The 21447-nt window shown below is 31.9% G+C and overlaps 2 protein-coding genes and 2 long non-coding RNA genes across 8 annotated transcripts; 1 reads left to right on the top strand and 3 right to left on the bottom strand.

Annotated features, from left to right (window-relative positions):
• Positions 1 to 6331: 6331 nt before the first annotated feature.
• On the bottom strand, positions 6332 to 7081 carry LOC138349292 (secreted RxLR effector protein 161-like). The gene has a single exon (XM_069299612.1). It carries the CDS (start codon positions 7079 to 7081, stop codon positions 6332 to 6334), a length of 750 nt encoding a protein of 249 aa, XP_069155713.1.
• A 3211-nt stretch (positions 7082 to 10292) lies between these two features.
• Positions 10293 to 11291, bottom strand: LOC138349291 (uncharacterized). Its single transcript, XM_069299611.1, has 2 exons — positions 10991 to 11291; positions 10293 to 10885 (listed from the first exon to the last, which is right to left on the bottom strand). Exons 1-2 carry the CDS (start codon positions 11289 to 11291, stop codon positions 10293 to 10295), a joined length of 894 nt encoding a protein of 297 aa, XP_069155712.1.
• Positions 11292 to 15902: 4611 nt separating this feature from the next.
• On the bottom strand, positions 15903 to 18117 carry LOC101252401 (uncharacterized). Of its 5 annotated transcripts, none has more exons than XR_011221695.1 (8): positions 17970 to 18117; positions 17782 to 17839; positions 17576 to 17657; positions 17422 to 17501; positions 17267 to 17347; positions 17102 to 17161; positions 16880 to 16949; positions 15903 to 16802 (listed from the first exon to the last, which is right to left on the bottom strand). It is a non-coding gene; the product is annotated as an uncharacterized lncRNA (long non-coding RNA). The 5 variants fall into 5 exon arrangements; XR_011221697.1 differs by having other exon boundaries at positions 16880 to 16990; positions 17964 to 18101; XR_011221694.1 differs by having other exon boundaries at positions 17964 to 18101.
• Positions 18118 to 19559: 1442 nt separating this feature from the next.
• Positions 19560 to 20895, top strand: LOC112941672 (uncharacterized). Its single transcript, XR_011221699.1, has 2 exons — positions 19560 to 19694; positions 20537 to 20895. It is a non-coding gene; the product is annotated as an uncharacterized lncRNA (long non-coding RNA).
• The last annotated feature ends 552 nt before the right edge of the window (positions 20896 to 21447 follow it).

Below are 21447 nucleotides of genomic sequence, written 5' to 3'. Positions count from 1 at the left end.
ACAAGAAGTATGCATTTTGGAGATGATATTTGGAGTTAGGGATGTTCATGTTTATGATTGAAAAAATCAAACTGAACCACAATTATTAAGCGAGAGGGGAGGAAGTCACTTAACCAAAATATGACATTTTATTTCTTATACTATTTTTTAGTTGTAGCATTATTAAGTATCACGTTTTATCATTAGTTAAGCAGGTCTACATCATAAGTTATGGGTTCACTAGTACTTCTTAGGTTTGGTTCAGACTTTATATTTGTATCGATAAACACATGTAACAAATAAAATATACTGACCTCAATCGACGTCCTTCCTTAAAATTCAGATTCTATGAATTTATTAAAATCTAAAATCTAATATTGACGTGGACATTTTAGTTTCTCTATGGTGCAATGCTATAAGCATACTTAACAAAAATAGCTTTACTCCATATTGATATAAATTTGTTTTACTGATATACTCTTTCCATCTCAATTTATGTGACATATTGAATTTCGAGATTCAAAAAAATCTATCTTTGATCGTCGATTTTTCATACATTTTTTTTAATATTTTAAAATTTTAATTATTGTGACTTAAGTACTTTTTACATGTATCTATATCTATATTACCTTAAAAATATAAAACCTAATTTGAATGTTAAATTATTATAATATCCTAACTTATGTTGTGACTTTTTTTGATGAGTGTAATAAGTAGTGATTTTTCAAAAGGGTTGTGACTTCTTGGAAAAGTCAATGACATTTTAGATAAGACACAAAAAAATATTTGTTCATACTATCATTTATTGACTATAAATAGAGGGGTTTTCTCTCATTTTAACCACAATTTTTTTAATCTTCTACTCTTCCTCTTCTTGCATTTTAAGAAATTCGTGCAATTTGTCGTCGTTGAGTGAGTTCGAAGTTTAGCGGAATTTAGGTACCACTAATCTGATGAAGTAAATTGTTCTATCCTAGAGAATATATTCTGTAACCTCGAGTACTTGAGAAAAATAATTCCGATGACATAATAATTGTTCTTTTGTTTAATATACACATTAGTATCTAATGTCAATATATGAAGTTCACATATGTAGTCTAAAGTCATTTGTTTTGTTAACAATTTCTCTTGTGATGTAGATATGTGTTTCTAAATATCTTTTTAAAAAGGGATAATGCCCAAGTACCCCTTCAACCTATGCCCAAAATCTCAGAGACACACTTATACTATACTAAGGTGCTATTACCCCCCTGAACTTATTTTATTAATAATTTTTTACCCCCTTTTAGCTTACGTGGCACTATCTTGTGGGCCCAACGATGGTTGACTTTTTTTTTTGAACTAGTGTCACGTAGGCTAAAAAGGGGTACAAAATTACATATAAAATAAGTGCAGGGGGTAATAGGACCTTAGTATAGTATAAGTGTGTCTCTGGGATTTCGGGCATAGATTGAGGGGGTACTTGGGTATTTTCCCTTTTAAAAAATATCAAACTTTTCAAGAGTTACAAAATTGTCAAGATTTGTTTTTTGATGCTCAATACAAAATAATAACTTTATTTATCAATGTTACTTATGTAATTTAGATGGGCAGAAATTATCATATAAATATTGCCCTTTTGTTTTATTAATTACTATTTTTTAATATTTAAGTATTTTCGACGAAGAAAATTTTTTATGGCTTGTAATAACACTAATTGAAATTTGTATTAGTTTAATTTTTACCATAGTCTAAATTCATTTGTTTTTGTTTACAATTTCTCTTGTGATTTAGATATATGCTTCTTGATATCTTTTTCTAAAATTATTAAACTTATCAAAGGTTAGAAAATTTTCACGATTTGTTTTTTTGATGCCCAAAACAAAAGAATAACTTTATTTATCAATGCTACTTGTGTGATTTAGATTGTCAGAAAGTTTGCTTCAAAATATTTATTACTAGATAAACATTTCCCTTTTGTTTTATTGATTTATTGTTTCTTAATATTTCAGTATTTTCAACGAAAGAAAGTTAATATGACTTGTAATAGCGTCAACTGAAATTTGTATAAGTTCAATTTATATTGTAGTATAACGTCATTTGTTTTTGTCAACAATTTCTCTTGTGATGTAGATATATGTTTCTGGATTATATTTTTCCAAAATTATTGAATTTCTCAAGAGTTAGATAATTGTCATGATTTATTTTTTGATGCTCAAGAAAAAATAACACTTTGTTTATCTATGCTACTTATATGATTTATATTTTTAGAAATTTACTTCAAAATAGTTATTATTATTTAAACATTGTCCTTTTGTATAACTAATTTACTATTTCTTAATATTTCCGTATCTTTTACAAAGAAAAGTTTATATGACTTCTAATACGCCAGTTGAAGTTTGAGAGCTAATTTTTATGAGATATATATTTTTAGTAATGCAAACACAAACACGCGCATATGCATACGCTCAAACGCACATATAAAAATTCATATACATAAATAGTTCTAAAAAATAAAATGTAGTTTTTCTCCACCTGTTCATATGACATCTAAATGTATTAAGTGGAATTTATGTTCACAACACATCTTGTTAGATGACAAGAAAAATACACAACATATACATCGTCTATAAGTTAATATTAATGAGATACAACTAATTACATGATTCAACCTCATCAAATTGAAATAAATATATACATTATTCCACTTAAATAATAATTTTTTCATTGACCATGTTAATAGGTATGTATGAATAAGAGATATATATGATGATCATCATTGAACATTCACAAAAGAATCTGCAATATTATTTTGTGCAAAACTTATTCTTCAAATCTCCGCTTAAATTTTTTGAATTGATAATTACGTGTAACACACGTGTCCAAAAACAAGTAGTTTATAAATATATAAATTTCATTTTAAAAATTTAAAGATTTTATACGTAAATTTCCGATCAAACTTAAACTACTTGACTCTAAAAAAGATGTCACATAAGTTGATTAGAAAAGTATTATTTTAATTATGTCAAACGTAATTTTTCCATACGCCCTGTACTTTTCTTGAATTATCAAAATAAAAATTCTTCTATGTAGTAAAATTATACCATATTTCCTTTAAAATTCTAGGAGAAGTGATAAATAGGACTTGCCTATTATCATTACGTGAAAGAAGGAGTTATTGTTATCATCTGCTTTAACTTAAAAATGGCTTGTTGTTGCAATAAATTCTTTGAGCTATTCTTTTTCCTTTTTCTTTTGTGTTGAGCTATATATTTCTCAGTTTATTAAAAAATAACAGTGCACCTAACTCTCAATTCTAGTAAGTTGCATCATTTAATTTCATTGATCGCAATAGGGTTGTGATGAAAACAAATAGAGGATCCAGAATCGCGTAAACAGTTTCATTCAAAACGCAAGGATAACATTATTAAAAAGTCAAATGAGTTGAGAGTTCTATGTTGTTGAAATTCTACCCTCCTGAATTCTTCAGAGGAACACGTACTAACAACTAGTTTGTGACTGCTTGAAAAACTTTAACAGTAATTAATTTGAACAGTACTTTGTATTATTTGTAACTTTCAAGTAATACAAAGATTACAACGTTTAAGCTCTCAAGGAATTATAAACTCTAATTCCTTCTACTCAAAGACAAAAAACTACTCCCTAGTTTTCTATCTTTTCAATGCTTTTCAAGTACTCTAACTTGTCAAGCAAATCTACTACCTAGATTGTAAACAAACTCTTGAATACAATCGTACAACTTTAACACTCAACTCGCAGCACTCAAAAGATTTTAACAAAACTCTCTCAACCCTCTTGATCGTGTTTTGAAGTTCTCTCTTTGTAGGTGCGCAAGTTTTTCTGATCAAAATAGCTCTCTATTTATAGACCAGAAATTCAGCCAATCCTTGTACAAATCAACTTTGTGTTTTTATTCTACAAATCCTTGTTGACTTCTACAAACTCTTTTTCTCGAAACCTTATTGTACTCAAGTTTGTTTTTAATAGTTTTCCTCAAACAAGTAAACTACTATAAACAAAAACGTACATATAAGTTTCCATATATAACACGTACGCCGCCACTTGCATACCTGCTGCAATATTTCACAGGATCATGTTGCACTACCTGTTCAACTCAATTTTGCCATATTCAAAATCTCAAGAGTAACAAATTCCCCCTTTTTGACTATGGCAAATAATCAGCTTGCATTTGAAAAGGTACACAATACATCAATCAACATATAGAGCAAATCTGCGGCTGCTTCCGCCTTTTGCCATTAGCCAAAAATATTGAAAACCAAAGTACATATGCATACTAGAATAGATCATCAAACAAAATCAGTAGTAACAACAAGAGTTAGACATCAAACCAAAAATACATACAAAACTAGTAATGTCTACTTCAGTTTTTAACTAGTCAAAACAAAAAATTATGAGATAATGCATATATGAGGATTGATTAAACAGAGGGTGCCATAGATGTAGAAGAGTTTGAAGATCCCTTGGTTAGCAACCCCATGATACTTTGTAGATGCCCAGAATTCACTGCTTGTTCTTGATGTAACGCAGCCTGAGTTTGAGTGAGTTCTTCCTTAATCCTGTAGTTCTCAGCAATCAATTCCTCACGTTCCAACTTATGAGCCATCTGAACCTGTTCCATCTCTACTGAATGAGCCCTTTTTAGTGCTTCCATCTCCTTTTCTATAGCAGTAAGAGAGGCCCTCAAACGTTGAGTTTTCACATCAACCCTTTTAGGCGTACCAGGCATGTTCATGTAGTCTACCTTCCCCATGACATCAAAAATGGTTTGAATCTGCCACTTCTTTACGGGCACACCAAAATGTTCAAATACATGTCCTAGCCAAAATCCATAAGCCAAACCCCTTTACTTTTTATCAACCTTGGACAAACTATGTATGTGACTCATGATTAGGATTGGCAAGTTTATTTGAGTCCTAGACAACAGTAAGTCCATAAGTGTGAGATCCAAGTAACATGCTTCAGTTCTTTTTTGCTTTCTTGGAAGAAGAATTTTGTGAACTACATTAAACAACATCTGATGTAAAGGTAACATACATCCCTTGTCAACACTAGAATATTCTGAAAGAGTAGGATCATTTGAGAATTGCCTGCATATGTCAAGTTGAGAGGTGTTACCCTCTAAAGGAGGCCTTGACATAGTGACCCCATCCCCTGTTAGGAATTCTAAGTATTGAAGACAAAATCTCAGCAGTAAGTGTAAAAGAAATACCACACACAGTACTAGTAATTGACGAGGCAGTTCCTGTTGCATTGATATAAAATTCTCTGGTTTCTACTCTACCCATTTTACGCCTAAAGGATCCTTGAAGCATCAGTTCTGTCCAACCTTGTTCTTGTAAGATGATCACTAACTCATCCATCTCACCACCCCCAAAGCCAGAAATTACTCTCCCCCTAATCACACTCCTCTTCTTAAAGGCTAACACTCTTGCATGATAATCACTATCATCATGAAATTTTGATTTGGATGAAATTTTTTTCCGTTTCTGACTTTTCACTGTATCTGCTACAAGGTTTAACGATGAAGAAGACTTACGCTTTTTTGTGCGAATTTTCTTGGTTGATTTAGTCGAACTCTCTGCTTCTTGAGTGCGTTGTGCAGATCTAGTTACTCTCATTGCCACCTTTGCCGGTAGAATAGAGTGAGGTTCTTCTGGAGTTTCAGGAAGAGTCGTAGCAGGAGGTTTGCAAGAAGATGAAATTTGTTTGGAACACGTTCTGATTTTGGAAAGCATTTCAAGTAAAGTGATATTTTCATCATCAGAACTATTTTCTTGGTCATGTGACAAAAACATATGTTCCCCCTCACTTTGTGCACTCATATTATCTTTTTCTAACCCTTGACTTCTCTCTTCCCCCTGAACTAAAGCATCTTCCATAAGAGACCATCGAGTTATGCCGGTCGAATCAATGTAGAGAATGGCTGGTAGGGCGTGTAGGCTTTCTTGAGCATCAAAGGGAATTATGGCTAGTGAAAGATTGTAGGACATGGCCATTTTTTCTAAACAACACAATGTGGATTCTGGGTTTTCAAGGGTTTTAGAGAGAATGAGGACAATCGGAGAAGAAATAGAAAAGGGAACTGTTTAAGAGGAATTATAGGGAAGTGTAAGGGTTTTACTGAGAATGGGAACAGGTATGACTTGAAAGGTTTTCTGCAGGTTTTGAATTGGCAGTTGTGATGATGAATTTTTTTTTCATTTAATTAAAGGAACGGAATCCAATGCATTGGTCTTATAATTTTTTGTCTATCTTAGTTAAGAAAAGTAGACATACCTTTTAAGCATGCATAAATGATTTTGAGAGTCCAATTTCTTCATCTTTTATTTGCTTAGTTGGTCTTCATCATTCCTAGCTCCAGCCTGTTCCTTTCAAAGTGTTCCCTTGCTAATGCCTTTGTAAATATGTCCGCGATTTGTTCTTTCGTAGTACAAAAATTTATAGAGATTAAACCCTTTTCCACATTGTCTTTAAGAAAGTGATGACGAATGTCAATGTGTTTAGTTCTCTTATGTTGTACCGGATTTTTTGCAATGTTGATAGCACTAGTATTATCGCAGAAAATTGGGACTTGTTCAATTTTGAGACCGAAATCACTAAGTTGTTGCTTAATCCACAGAAGTTGGGCGCAACATGACGCAGCTGCTACGTACTCAGCCTCAGCAGTGGATAGTGCAACTGAGTTTTGTTTCTTTGATCCCCATGAAATAAGACATGATCCTAGAAAGTGAGCCATTCCTGTAGTGCTTTTTCTGTCACCCAAGTATCCAGCATAGTCAGCATTCGCATACCCAACTAAATCAAAGTTGGTTCCTTTTGGGTACCAAAGTCCTAAATCAGAGGTTCCTTTTAGATATCTGAGGATTCTCTTGACTGCTTGAATATGTGATTCTTTAGGATTAGTTTGAAAGCGAGCACATAATCCTACACTAAACACAATATCAGGTCGACTAGCAGTAAGATACAAAAGGGAGCCAATCATGCCTCTGTACAGTTTTTGTTCAACAGCAGAACCTGTTCCTTCAAGGTCCAACTTAGTGGCAGGGGATATTGGAGTATCAATTGGTTTGGCATCGTCCATTTTGAACCTCTCAAGCAATTCTTTTACATATTTTTGTTGATGAATCCATGTACCTCCAGGTGTTTGTTTAATTCACCCATCATACTCATTTCAAACTCATTTCAAACTCATTGCTCATAAGATTTGCAAATTCTTTTGTGAGACTCTTATTTGTAGCTCCAAATATGATATCGTCAACATAGATTTGCACGATCAGCAGACCCTTTTCTTTATTCTTGAAAAAGAGTGTATTGTCAATTTTACCTCTTGAATATCCATGACTTAAAAAGGAATTTTGACAATTTATCATACTATGCCCTTGTATCTTGTTTTAACCCGTAGAGAGCTTTGTCAAGCTTATAGACATGATCAGGGAAGTCATTATTCCCGAAGCCGGGGGGTTGTTTAACAAAAACTTCTTCTTGTAATAGCCCATTCAAAAAAGCACTTTTGACATCCATCTGATACAATGTGAATTCCATGTGAGATGCGAAAGCTATAAGCAGTCTGATTGCTTCTATTCTTGCCACGGGTGCAAAAGTTTCATCATAATCTATCCCTTCTTCTTGATTATATCCTTGAACAACCAACCTAGCTTTGTTTCTGATTATGGTACCATGTTCATCTAACTTGTTCCTAAACACCCATTTAGTTCCAATTACAGTTCTGTTTGAGGGCTTAGGTACTAGATGCCATACTTTACTTCTTTCAAATTGATGTAATTCTTCTTCCATGGCTATAATCCAATCTGCATCTTGAAGAGCTTCACTTATTTTCTTTGGTTCTACCATGGATAGGAATGCACTATGCGCGTAGTGATTCTTCATTCTTGATCGAGTAGTAATTCCTGAAGAAAGATCAGTGAGCAGGTTTTCCAATGGGTGTGATCCTTGGTATTTGTACTCTTTTAGGATAGGAGTTGATCTTTCTTGTTCTTCATTAACATCTGATTGATTTTCATCTGTATCAACTCTTTCATCAGAATTCACTTGAGTTTCAGTTTCTTCTCTGTTTGTTGTGTCAGAGGAACCAGTTTCTTGGACTTGTTCCTGTTCAGAGATAGCATGTTCTTCAGCTGATGTGTTACTGAACAACACATCTTCATTTGACATAGTGCTGCTTTCATCGAAAATAACATGAACACTCTCTTCGACACACATAGTTCTTTTGTTGAGTACCCTATCGGCTTTACTATGTGTGGAATACCCAAGAAAGATTCCATTGTCACTTCTAGCATCAAATTTTCCAAGCAGATTTTTTCCATTGTTATGAATGAAGCACTTGCATCCAAACACTCTAAGATGAGAGATGTTGGGCTTTCTCCCTTTCAATAATTCATATGGAGTTTTTTCTAACAAGGGTCTGGTCATGCAACGATTTATGGTGTAACAAGCAGTGTTTATTGCTTCTGCCCAGAATTGGTTTGCAATTTTGCTTGCGATCATCATAGTTCTAGCCATTTCTTGAAGAGTTCTGTTCTTTCTCTCCACCACACCGTTTTGCTGAGGTGTTCTAGGGGCAGAGAAGTTGTGATCAACTCCATGATGGTCACAATATTGTGCAAACTTTGAATTTTCAAATTCAGTTCCATGATCTGATCTGATTGCCTTTAGTTGTTTCCCATATTTTCTTTGAATTTTTCTCATTAGTGAACTGAAAACTTCAAATGCATCATCTTTTGCTATAAGGAATAGTGTCCAGGTATACCTAGTGTAATCATCCACTAAGACAAACACATATCTTTTTCCCCCTCTACTTTGAACCCTCATTGGTCCACATAAATCCATGTGAATTAGTTCTAAGGAACAAGTTGAGCTTACCAACTGTTTCGACTTAAATGATGATTTTATCTATTTTCCTAGAGTACATGCTTCACAAACCTTATCTTCCTTGAATTTATTTTTAGGCAGTCCTATAACTAAATCCTTGATGATAAGTTTGTTTAATTGAACTTGGCTAGCATGACCCAACCGTTTATGCCACAACAAGGGATCTTTTTCCAACACGCTTAAACACACTAGATTTGTGTCAGAGATAGTTGAGGTGTCTACGGTGTAGACATGTTTATCTCTTTTTCCTGTTAACACTAATTTTTGTGTTTTTAGATTGATTACTTCGACACTAGTGGATAGAAAGATTACCTTGTTACCTTTATCACACAATTGAGATATGCTGAGTAAATTGTATCTAAGTCCTTCCACATAGTATACTTTATCAATTGAATGTTCATCAGTTCTTCCAATCTTTCCACAACCTTTAATTTGACCCTTTTTTTCACCACCAAAAGCAACCATACCTCCTTTTCCTTCTTCTAGTGAGAGAAACAATGCCTTATTCCTTGTCATGTGTCTTGAGCAAGCACTGTCCATGTACCACTGCTGCTTGCTTTCTCTCACTTCTTCCTGAAAAATTAGAGGTTGGATTTAGGAACCCAGATTAGCTTGGGATTTTTGTTTTGATCAAAAGGGTGAATCAGATTTCTACGAGCCCAGTTGGGCAGACTGTTTTTTCTGGGTATGTACCTGTTCCTCTGAACAGTTTTATAGGTTCTTGTTGAGTTGTTTTCTTCAGTGGCTATTTTGTTTTTGGGACAATATTGTTTAGAATGACAAGAGTTGCCACACATGATACAAAACGTAGGATTTCCATTTATGGGCTGTTCATATCCTATTCCGGTTTTGATGTTCCTATTGTTGTTTCCTAGATGAGTTACTATCATAGAGGATCTTGTCCATTTGTTAGCTCTTTCCAGATCACTTCTTACTCTAGTCAATTCAAGATTTATCCTTTTACAATTTTCCTTTTCCAACTTTAAAGTTTTTTTGAGTTTGTCAACCTCAAGCTTTTGGTCAGGCAGCTCACCCTCTTTTCCTTTGCCAAGAACTTTTAATTTTGAATTCTTAGTTCTTAGTTCCAGATTTTGGGTTTCAAGTTGCTTGATTTTTTCTTGAAGGTCGAGTTTGTTCTTATTGAGATCAATATGCTCAAACTTTAAGCTAGATAGGGAAGAAAGTAGTTGGCTCTTGGTGTTCACAAGTTCTTGAATTGTGTCTATGGATGTAAGCAATAGGAGTGAAAGCTTTTTCTTGGAGAACTTTGCTAGCTTATCCTTTAGGTTAAGAAGGTTTACCTCAGTTTCTTCAGAGTATGATTCAGGTTCAGCGTCTGATTCTTCTATTGCCATCAAGGCAAGGTCTTTAACATCTTCATACATGTCCGAGGAACCTGTTCCCTAGGCTGCATACATTGCTTGTTCCTTTTCTTTGGTTTTCTTTTTGTTGAGGAGTTCCTTCCTTTCTTTTTCAGCTTTTTCCTTTTTCCATTCTAATTCCCACATTGGGCCGTCCTTTATTTGATGATCTGTCTTATCACACTTAAAACAACCTCCATTTTGTGATCGTTCAGGAGTTTTTTCTTTCAAGGGTGGTGATTTCTTGGCAGAGTTTAACCCCCTTTTAAAGAGTTTCTTGAAGTTCCTACTTATCAAAGCTAGATCATCGTCATCTATGTCTGATTCGTCACTTTCAGTTGCTTTAAGACCAAGAACTTTTTCTTTATTTCCTTCACCTCTTTTGTCAACATTCATCTCGTAGGTCTTGAGATTTCCAACTAATTTATCTAAAGACATAGTAGTTAGGTCCTTAGCTTCTCTAATGGCAGTGACTTTGATTTCCCAAGACCTAGGCAAAATCCTAAGTACTTTGTCAACCAGTTCCTCAGTGGTATATACTTTGCCTAATGAGATTAGTTCGTTTACCACAGTGGTGAATCTGGTGATCATATCTTGAAGAGATTCTCCGGATTTCATCTTAAAGGCTTCATATTCTGAACACAAACTAGCAATCCTGAATTTTCGGACTTGAGTAGTCCCTTTATGAGCGTTTTGTAAGGTATCCCATATTTATTTAGCGGAGGTACAACTTGAGATACGGTTAAATTCATCAGGTCCTAATCCACACACAAGAATACACTTAGCTTTTGCATTATTTCCTAGCATCTTATAATCTGCTTCATTATATGTATCTGCGGGTTTAGGTACTTTATTTCCTTCACTATCAGTGATGGTAGGAATTAGTGGTCCCTTAGTAATTCTTACCCATAATTCATAGTCTTCAGCTTGAATGAAGTCTTCCATCCTTGCCTTCCACCATGAGTAGTATTGTCCATTTAATAGTGGAGGTCTGTTGATGTGTTGACCCTTACCATGTCTGAGTGGAGGTGCAGAACTCATGTTGTTCTTATCTTGAGTTGTTAGACTCTCTAAAGATAACCTTGCTCTGATACCATTTGTTAGAATTCTACCCTCCTGAATTCTTCAGAGGAACACGTACTAACAACTAGTTTGTGACTGCTTGAAAAACTTTAACAGTAATTAATTTGAACAGTACTTTGTATTATTTGTAACTTTCAAGTAATACAAAGATTACAACGTTTAAGATCTCAAGGAATTATAAACTCTAATTCCTTCTACTCAAAGACAAAAAACTACTCCCTCGTTTTCTATCTTTTCAATGCTTTTCAATTACTCTAACTTGTCAAGCAAATCTACTACCTAGATTGTAAACAAACTCTTGAATACAATCGTATAACTTTAACACTCAACTCGCAGCACTCAAAAGATTTTAACAAAACTCTCTCAACCCTCTTGATCGTGTTTTGAAGTTCTCTCTTTGTAGATGCGCAAGTTTTTCTGATCAAAATAGCTCTCTATTTATAGACCAAAAATTCAGCCAATCCTTGTACAAATCAACTTTGTATTTGTCTTCTACAAATCCTTGTTGACTTCTACAAACTCTTTTTCTCGAAACCTTATTGTACTCAAATTTGTTTTTAATAGTTTTCCTCAACCAAGTAAACTACTATAAACAAAAACGTACATATAAGTTTCCATATATAACACGTACGCCGCCACTTGCATACCTGCTGCAATATTTCACAGGAACATGTTGCACTACCTGTTCAACTCAATTTTGCCATATTCAAAATCTCAAGATTAACATATGTGACCCAGATATTGCACTGTTAATGTTTTTACCAACTGGTGAAGTGACTAGGTATTCTAGCGGAGAAAGACTTCTTCAAAATATTTATTACTATATAGAAAAATTCATATGACTTGTAATAACATCAGTTGTAATTTGTATAAGCAATATATATTGTAGTATAACATCATTTTTTTTGTCAACAATTTCTCTTGTGATGTAAATATATGTTTCTGAATATATTTTCTCAAAATTATTTAAATTTTCAAGAGTTAGAGAATTGTCACAATTTGTTCTTTTTATGCTTAAGAAAAAGTAATAACTTTATAAATCAATGCTACTTATGTGATTTATAATGTCAAGAATTTGCTTTAACATAGTTATTATCATGTAAACATTGCCTTTTGTTCAACTAATTTACTATTTCTTAATATTTCAATATTTTAGAGGAAGAAAAATTCATACAACTTCTTATAACGCCATAGCTACTTTTTATGAGATATATATTGTTAGGAATGCAAACAACACACGCACACGAGCGCGCGCGCACACACACATGCGGCACACACACACGAACACACACACACACACACGAACGAACACACACATGCGGCACACACACACGCGCACACACATAAAACATTAATATACATAAATGGTTCTAAAAATGAAAATGTAGTTACTACATGTTCATATGACATCTAAATAGATTAAATGGAATATACGTGCACAACACATTTGGTTAGATGACAAGAAAAATACACAACAAATATCATCTATAAATTAATATTAATGAGATACGACTAATCACATGATTCAACCTCAACAAATAGAAATAAATACATACATTATTGCAATTAGCTAATAAGATTTTCCATTGACCATCTTCATAGGTTAGTCTGAATGAGAAATATATATGATAATCTACATTGAACATTCTCAAAAGAATCTGCAATATTATTTTGTGAAAAACTTATTATTCATATCTTTGCTTAAATTTTCTGAATTGATAATTACGTACAACACACGTGTCGAAAACTAGTAGTCTATAAATATATAAATTTCATTCAAAAAATTTAAAGATTTCATGCGCAAATTTCCGATCAAACTTAAACTGTTTGACTCTTGAAAAATGAAAAATGAAAAATGAAAAATATCACATAAATTTGTACATAAATTTGTTAAATGTAATTTTTTCATACATCTTGTTCTTATCCTGAGATATCAAAATAGAAATTATTCTATACACTAAAATTATATCATATTACCTTTAAAATTTTAGGAAAAGTAATAACTAAGACTTGTCTACTATCACTATATGAAAGAAGGAACTTAGGTTACTGTTACTTTCCACTCAACAAGGTACCGCCCACATATTTTTATTCATCAATTGTGTGAATATATAGAAAAACACTAATTTTGATTAAAGATTAGCACTGAAAGTTTGTTTCTTAAATTTTTTTAATCTAATTGTCGATTAGGTTGTGACATATTAATTGCTTTAACTTATAAAATAAATATTAATATACATAAATAGTTCTAAAAAATTAAAATGTAATTGCTCTCCACATGATCATATGACATCTAATTAGATTAAGTGGAATACACGTTCACAATATATCTGGTGAGATGACAAGAAAAATACACAACAAATATCATCTATAGGTAATATTAGTGAAATACGACTAATTACATGATTCAACCTCATCAAACTGAAATAACTATATATAGTATTGCATTTAACTAATAAATTTTGCATTGACCATCTTCATAAGTAATAAGAAATATATATGATGATCCACATTAAACATTCACAAAGAATGTGCAGTATTATTTTGTGCAATGCTTATTATCCAATTTTTCACATAAATAATCTAAATTGATAATCACGTGCTTTGCACGTATCGAAAAAATAGTAGTTTATAAATATATAAATTTCATTTAAGATTTTTGAAAATTTCATGTAAAAAATTTCTGATCAAAACTTAAATTTTCTGACTCATGAAGAACGAAAAGTATCACATAAACTGATAGAGAGGAAGTATTATTTTAGTTCTGTTAAATGTGATTTTCCCATATACTTATCTTGAGATATCAAAATATAAATTCTTCTATACAATGAAATCCACACTTCTCATTTGAACTCAGAGGAATCTATTGAATGTTGTATCTCTAAATTTGTAGGAACCAGTTGGGGATGGAAGATTTAAGGAAATAGATTCGATCACAGTGAGAGGTAGTTGGATGTGTTCAATAGATGCAACAAGGAATTACGTTATACTAATTTATATATTCAAAACTGAGTAGAATGAATAACTTGCACCAAGCAAGCAAGAAAGAAAGAATATAAATTATGTTGCATATGGATATTATTAATGCAACTTTAATAGTTATTGTATGATATCAAAACATATATATTGTGTTTTGGAAAAGAAAACACTTTGGTTTGTTTGAAATGTTTTTATTTTAATTTGATAACGTCTGCATCCTCGTAGTTTATAAAGTTTTTGTTAATTTTTTTTATCTTTAAATAACAAGCTAGATATAAGAGACCTGAAAAAATTATTTATTGTTTTTACTCATTTTGTAAGTGGTTAAGAATCTAAATATCTCGACTTAAAAACACTTCTACAAAATTCTTCTAACTTTTTAAAATAACTAGGTTTGCTTGTTGGTGTGCACATGATCATAATTACGTGTGTAAAAAATAAACCTAAACATAGATAACCCGCTCAACCTGTCCAACATTTTAATGGTTGGGCTCAAGATATTTTGAATTAGATTCAATCTCAACCCATTCAAGCTTAAACCGATTTAAAGAAATTTCTCAGTTGAGTCCAATTCAATCTCCAATTTCAACTCATTTTAGAACTTTTCATTAAGATATGTTCCTTTAGTGAAGGTGTGAATTATTATCGATTTAACATCTTTTAGGATTTATCTATCCATTTTTTTACTATTTTTAACAAAAAATTATTGAGCAAAAGTTCAGATTGTGATTATAAAAATTAAATATCAATATGTTAAGTTATTGAGATTAATCGAATCAAATTGGGCGGGTGAAAACCCAACCCGTTTTTTAGCCCATTTAACTTGGGCAAGTCAAGACCGACCATCCCGATTTCTATTCAACCCATTTTAATATTTCCAATTTCAACACAACCCACCATTTGACAACCCTAATCAAAATAATTGATTGGGCCTTATTACCATTAAGTTTATATGGCAACAACATCGTAAGAAGTCTCAAAAGTACCAAGCCAAAGGCGAGGGCCACGGTTAGGCTAATGATTTTCAGCCATCCATTAATCCTACGTACGTTATAGAACATCCTTGTAGGTGTAACTATCATTTTCAGGGCCACCTTTTTCTCACACTGAAACTTGTTTGGTTGATTTTCTTATTCCATGTATAAAGGTGTAATATTTTGGTAAAAGAGATGGATTTGCAACAGAATTGAGTTGGAATTGTTCAGCATGTTTTAAGGATTGTATTTGTAGTTAAAAAGACATAAAAAGAATAAAGGAATTTGATTTCTGCTACGTGTCTCTCTCTCTATATGTGTGTGTAAACTTATGAAATTACCTAATACTTCTTAAAAGCAATCAAAGATCTTATATCTATAGTAATTAACATGGAACTTATGCATGCAGCTTTTTGTTTGGTCCCATACAAAGGTCGCAAAGAAAATAGCATCTGTCTGAGCTAAATATTCAAGAAAAAGAACACACCAGCAATCTACGAGTCCGTAACTCAACTTCTCTAATCCATAATTATCCACATTTAACTTTTTCAGCGCTAACGTTAGGGTCTGCTTAATTTTTTTTTATATAAACATTCAAATTCATTCACCTTGAAAGAAGACAAAAAAAAGTAATAATTTTGTTCAGCAGTGTTAAAATTGGAAAAGTTTGAAAAGGAAAAAAATTCAAAAAAGAAGTATTCTGAGATGTATTGCGTTGTCCCCTCTCGATGATCTTTGCATGAGACCAAAGAATATGCATGCGTAACTTTCTGCTACAAGCAAGATGTTTGATTGTCTTGACAAGTATAGGTAAATATTCTAAGTTCACATGTATACAGACACATAGGAATAATCAAATTCCTCCATTTTCTATCCTCTGAACTACAAATACAACGCAACAAGTATTTTGAGATGTATTGCGCTGTCCCCTCATATGTAACCTTTTCTTAAACTTGCTCGGATGATTCTCTTCTTTTCAGTATAGTAGTGTAACATTTTTGAGCAAATGGAATTGATCTGGAAATTGGAATAGAACTCCGTTGAGTTGTTTAGCATGTTTTAGGTGCTGTACTTTTAGTTAAAAAGGTAAAAAATGGAGGAATTTGATTTCTCCTACTTGTCAAAAGCAATCAATTATCTTCCTTGTATCACAATTAACACGGAATTTAAGCATGCAACTTTTTTTGATCTCATGGAAACATTGCCAAAAGTGGACAATGTTTTACCTTAGCTTTTCTTCTTTTTCCAATTTTTTGTGTGCACGTGATCGGGAAAATTGAGTTGGACCGTATCACCACAATGTTTGTATGCAACATCGTACCATGCCAAAGGCGAGGGCTATAGTTAGGCTCATGGATTTCAGCCTCCCAATTTGCCGATGTATGACGGAGGACACCCTTGTAGGTGCAACCTGCATTTCCAAGGTAACCTTTGTCTCGCATGCAACTTTTGCTAAACTTGCTTGGGTGATTGTCTTCTTTACCATTTAGTAGTGTGATATTTTGGAAAAATGGGACTGATTTAGAAGAAAACTCAGTTGAGTCCTTCAACATGTTTTAGAAAATGAATGTATTAGAGCAAGCTCAAACTTACCAAAATGCCGCGGAGAACTCGAGAGAAGACGTAAAATATCACCTACTCGATAAAACTGAAATTTCACCTCCTAAATGAAAATTTGATTAACACTAACACATTTGGTTTAAACTGTAGCAAAAAAAATCATCATGAATTCAAAGTTTAGATATATAATTTTTACTTGTTTTTCTTTTATCCGTGGGATCAAAAATTGATGAAGCGCAGGTAGATCAAACTCACCAAAATCCTGCGGAGGCGAAAACTTATTAACTTGATCCAATTTCTTCTACGCTATTTCACCTGCTTAAACAGTGAAAAAAATACATGAAAACTGCAGCAAAAACAACATTCATCATAGATTCAAAGTATCAATATCAAATTGAAGAGCAGGTAGATCAAACTCACCAAAATGCTGCGGAGAATTAGAGAGAAAATTAGTAAATTCACCCAATTTCTTCTACGCTCATGAAAAAATACACCTGAAAGCTGCAGCAAAAACAACATTCACCATAGATTCAAAGTTTCGATATCAAATTGAAGTACAGGTAGATCAAACTTACTAAAATGCTGCGCAGAATTCGAGAGAAAATTAGTAAATTCACCAAATTCTTCTACGCCCATGAAAAAATACACCTGAAAACTGCAGCAAAAACAACATTCATCATAGATTCAAAGTTCGGATATCAAATTTAAGCGCAGGTGGATCAAACTTACCAAAATTGCTGCGGATAATTCGAGAGAAAATTAGTAAATTCACCCTATTTCTTCTATGCCCATGAAAAAATACACCTGAAAACTGCAGCAAAAACAACATTCATCATAAATTCAAAGTTTATGTATAAATTTTTCCCTATTTCTGAATCTAAAAAACAACTGATGAAGAATTGGAGAAAACTAAGCGCTATTTATAGTGGGATTACCGCTTGGAGGAGAAAACAGACAAACAAAAACCGGGAGCCAAAATCCACGATATGAAACCTGGTAATTAACAAAAAAATAAATTAAAATATTATTGTTTTGAGAAAAGAGTATAACGTATTACACGTGAATATCACGTTTCAAAAGCTCTTCCAAAATGCTCTAGAGAATTCACGAGAAAGACCTATACTTTTCTGTTTGGGAAGAATGTGTATTTCTCTTTTTATTTTATTTTCCTTGTTGACTAAATTTGAATTGAATATTTTATCCAATTGGGAGGATGATGCTTCTAATAAGGTTATAGAAAAATTATGAATAAAATTATAGATTTAGAAAGTGAATATATAATAAAATTACATATATAAAATAGGGTAGCTTTCACATACAGCAAACATAAAATTCATATTTGTATGCTATAACAAAGTGTGCATAATTGAACTCTATAGAAAACATATAAATGTATAATTCGCTATACATATACAATTGAAGCGAATTGTATAAAATAAAGTGTATAAAACGAGAAAGAGACTTGGGCAGAGAATTGTATAACAACGAAGTGTATATAATTATAAATGTATAAAACGATTATATACAATTTGAATTTGTATAAAATGAGAAAGAGAGAAAGGCAAAAGAGACTTGGGCAGGGAATATACAATTGAATCGAATTGTATAAAACGAGAAAGAGAGAAATTATATATAATTTGAATTTGTAAAAAACGAGAAAGAGAGAAAGACAAAAGAAATTGGGCAATGGAGTATTTTTATTGTATAATTATAAGTGTATAGGACGAAAAAATATGTGCTTGCATGTGTATATCTATTCTTTTTATATCTAATTCTTGTAAATCTATTTCATACCATTCTTGATTTAATATATCTTCTATATCATGATCACATATTTTTTCCCATATAATTCTTTTTATGTCAACAATTTCTATATCTTTAAGCATATATAAGATCAAACTTTTATAGCTTTATATTTCATCATACATTGTAATCATGTTTATTTATTTATGCAGGTTTATTTTCAATTATTCCTTCCTATCATGTCATAATTCAATTAAATTCATATTAGTGTATTATAAGCTAGAGTATCGTTATCATGTTTTTTGGTCAGTACTAGCATCGTACTTTAGCGGATAATTACTGCTTATCAGCGCCTCAACCTTGTGTACTCCCCTAACGGCATCCCTACCGGTTTCCACTATAGGATGACATAGTATAACAGTTTTCTCCCTGTTTCCCGTTTACTAGCAAACTAGAATTCATGATTCAAATACTAGTATATAATAACTAACATAAATTTAATCAATCATATATATGATATTCAGGAATATATGAAATTAGTTCTGCATAATTGTTAAACAATATATCTTTGTCTCTTGATTTTCCATGCTTTCTAAAATATCTGACTTGATTTTGGATTTCTCCATTTTTTAACTTAGTTTTTTTTAGAGAGGGTTTTAAAAGGGTTTTTATTAACTTAAGATTTTGTTTGGCATTGCCTTCCTTTCATTTACAATTTGACAATCTATATATACTAAATCCTAAACCTGTACATAAGTGCGCCTAGTGTATACTTTACAACTTTTTAAACAAAACTTTACAAATGGCCGGCTATACATATTGGTCTTTCAAAATTTAAAAGCTATTTACTATACAAAGGAATCTTATCTCTTATTTTTATATTTTTTCAAAGATATCTATCCCTTTTGTCTACCACCTTTTTTGTTTATATCTCTCTTTATGTCTTTTTTCTTCTTTTGTCTTTGTCGTCATTTTTCTTTGTCTACTATAGCTCTTTTTCTTCATCCTTATCTTATTTTGCATTCTTATCTCTTCATCTTTATTCCAAATCAATATCTGACATAACATTATCTTCTCCATTGCATTTGAAACATCTGTGATCTTGGTATTTGTGTCCAATAAATTTACAATATCTAATTAATAAGTCTTTTGAAATAAATTCTTTCTTTAATGCTCGTGTTGTAGGTTGTTCCTCTAGCTTTAGTAATGATAAAATTCGTCGCTGAACTTCATCCATATCTGCTCTTCTGAATTCCCTTGAGTTTGAATATATTATAACTTGATCTCTAGCGTAATAGCTCCATATGACATTTCCATTTAAATAGTTATTTGCTAATTCTTGTATGATAGTTGATATACCAATTATTCTTTTATTAGCATAAAAATTTGGTATTTCTATCTTTGGTATTTCATTCTGATGTCCAATATCCTCTGGTATGGTCATATCTTTTGTAAATCCTATCTTAATAACTTGAATTGGAGATTTTACCTCCTCATATAGTATTTCTGCTGCTGCTGTATAAAACTTAATATAAAATGAGTTTCCTTTTGTAACTCTTTTATATGTAATAAATGCTTTGTATAACTCTGGTAGTCCACTGATTTCTTCTCCGTCATATGTATATACTGTACTTAGTAATCCATAACTGTAACATGTCTTAACTAGATTAGCACTAGTTTTTTTGTTGTGCTTATAAGTCTATTGTATCCTTGTAATTTTTGAGTTATATCGTCTTGACTTGGATTCTATATATATTTTCAATGTAGGTTTGTGTAATATAATTGTATCTTTTATTTTCACTATGATTTTGTATACTCACTGCATAGGTAGAAGTTTGTGGTTCTATGGGTATTTGTTTTGGTGTGTTTTGAATAAATGATTTTGCAAATAACTGGTTAAATTTGTATTTCCTGGTTTTTCACTAACTTTTCTTCTTATACCTGCAGCTGTATTTAAACAAACATTATGGGTTTTAGGGAGTTTCACATCGTCTCCTTTTATCTCTGGAATTTACCATCTCCCGATCGACGTAGCTCCACATTTTATAGTCATGCTGCTGGCTTATATTAACTTTAGACTTCAGGTTATCTTCATTTGTCTTTAACTTTTGTATCTCATTGTCCATACTATCCACTTTAGTACAAAGTTTATTAATGGTTTTGAGTATCTTTTCAATTGTATCTTCGTCTTTGTTCTCAGTCTGAGTAGCTTTGTCTTGATAAGTAGTCTGCAACACCATTCTTATCAGTCTTTATCACTTCAATTGTAAATGTAAAGTTTAATATATTTAATACCAATTTTCTAATTTCTTTCGTTGTTACTAAATCTTGTATTTTTCTTGTTAACCACCATTTTACTTGTGTATTATCTGTTCTTACAATAAATTTGTTATATACAATATATGGGTCAAATACCAATAAATATTTATATACTGAAAAATAATTATTTTCTATTTATTTCCCATTTTATTTCCGTGTTTGTATATGTGCCTGAATAATATCTACAGTGATATTCTATATTATTATCATTATATTTATATTTTAATACTCCTCCATAACTTTTTTCACTTGCATCAGTTTCTACTATATAAATAAATTTTTTATCTTCATCCGGAAAATATAATTTTGGTAATGTTTTACATAATAATTTTATCTTTTGTATTTGTGTTTGATCTATATTATCAAAATGATATTCTACATCTTTCTTTAGTTTTTATTGTAATGATTTTAAATTTTCTGCTAATTTTGGTATATATTCTCTTACTTGGTTAACTAATCCTTAAAAGGATTGTAATTTCTTTTTTGTATCTAATTATTCATTCGAGGTTATTATTTTTTGTACTATATGCGTTCACATT

Source organism: Solanum lycopersicum, chromosome 6, assembly GCF_036512215.1.
Source record: "Solanum lycopersicum chromosome 6, SLM_r2.1".
NCBI lineage: Eukaryota > Viridiplantae > Streptophyta > Magnoliopsida > Solanales > Solanaceae > Solanum > Solanum lycopersicum.
This window is presented reverse-complemented; position numbering and strand designations above follow the sequence as displayed.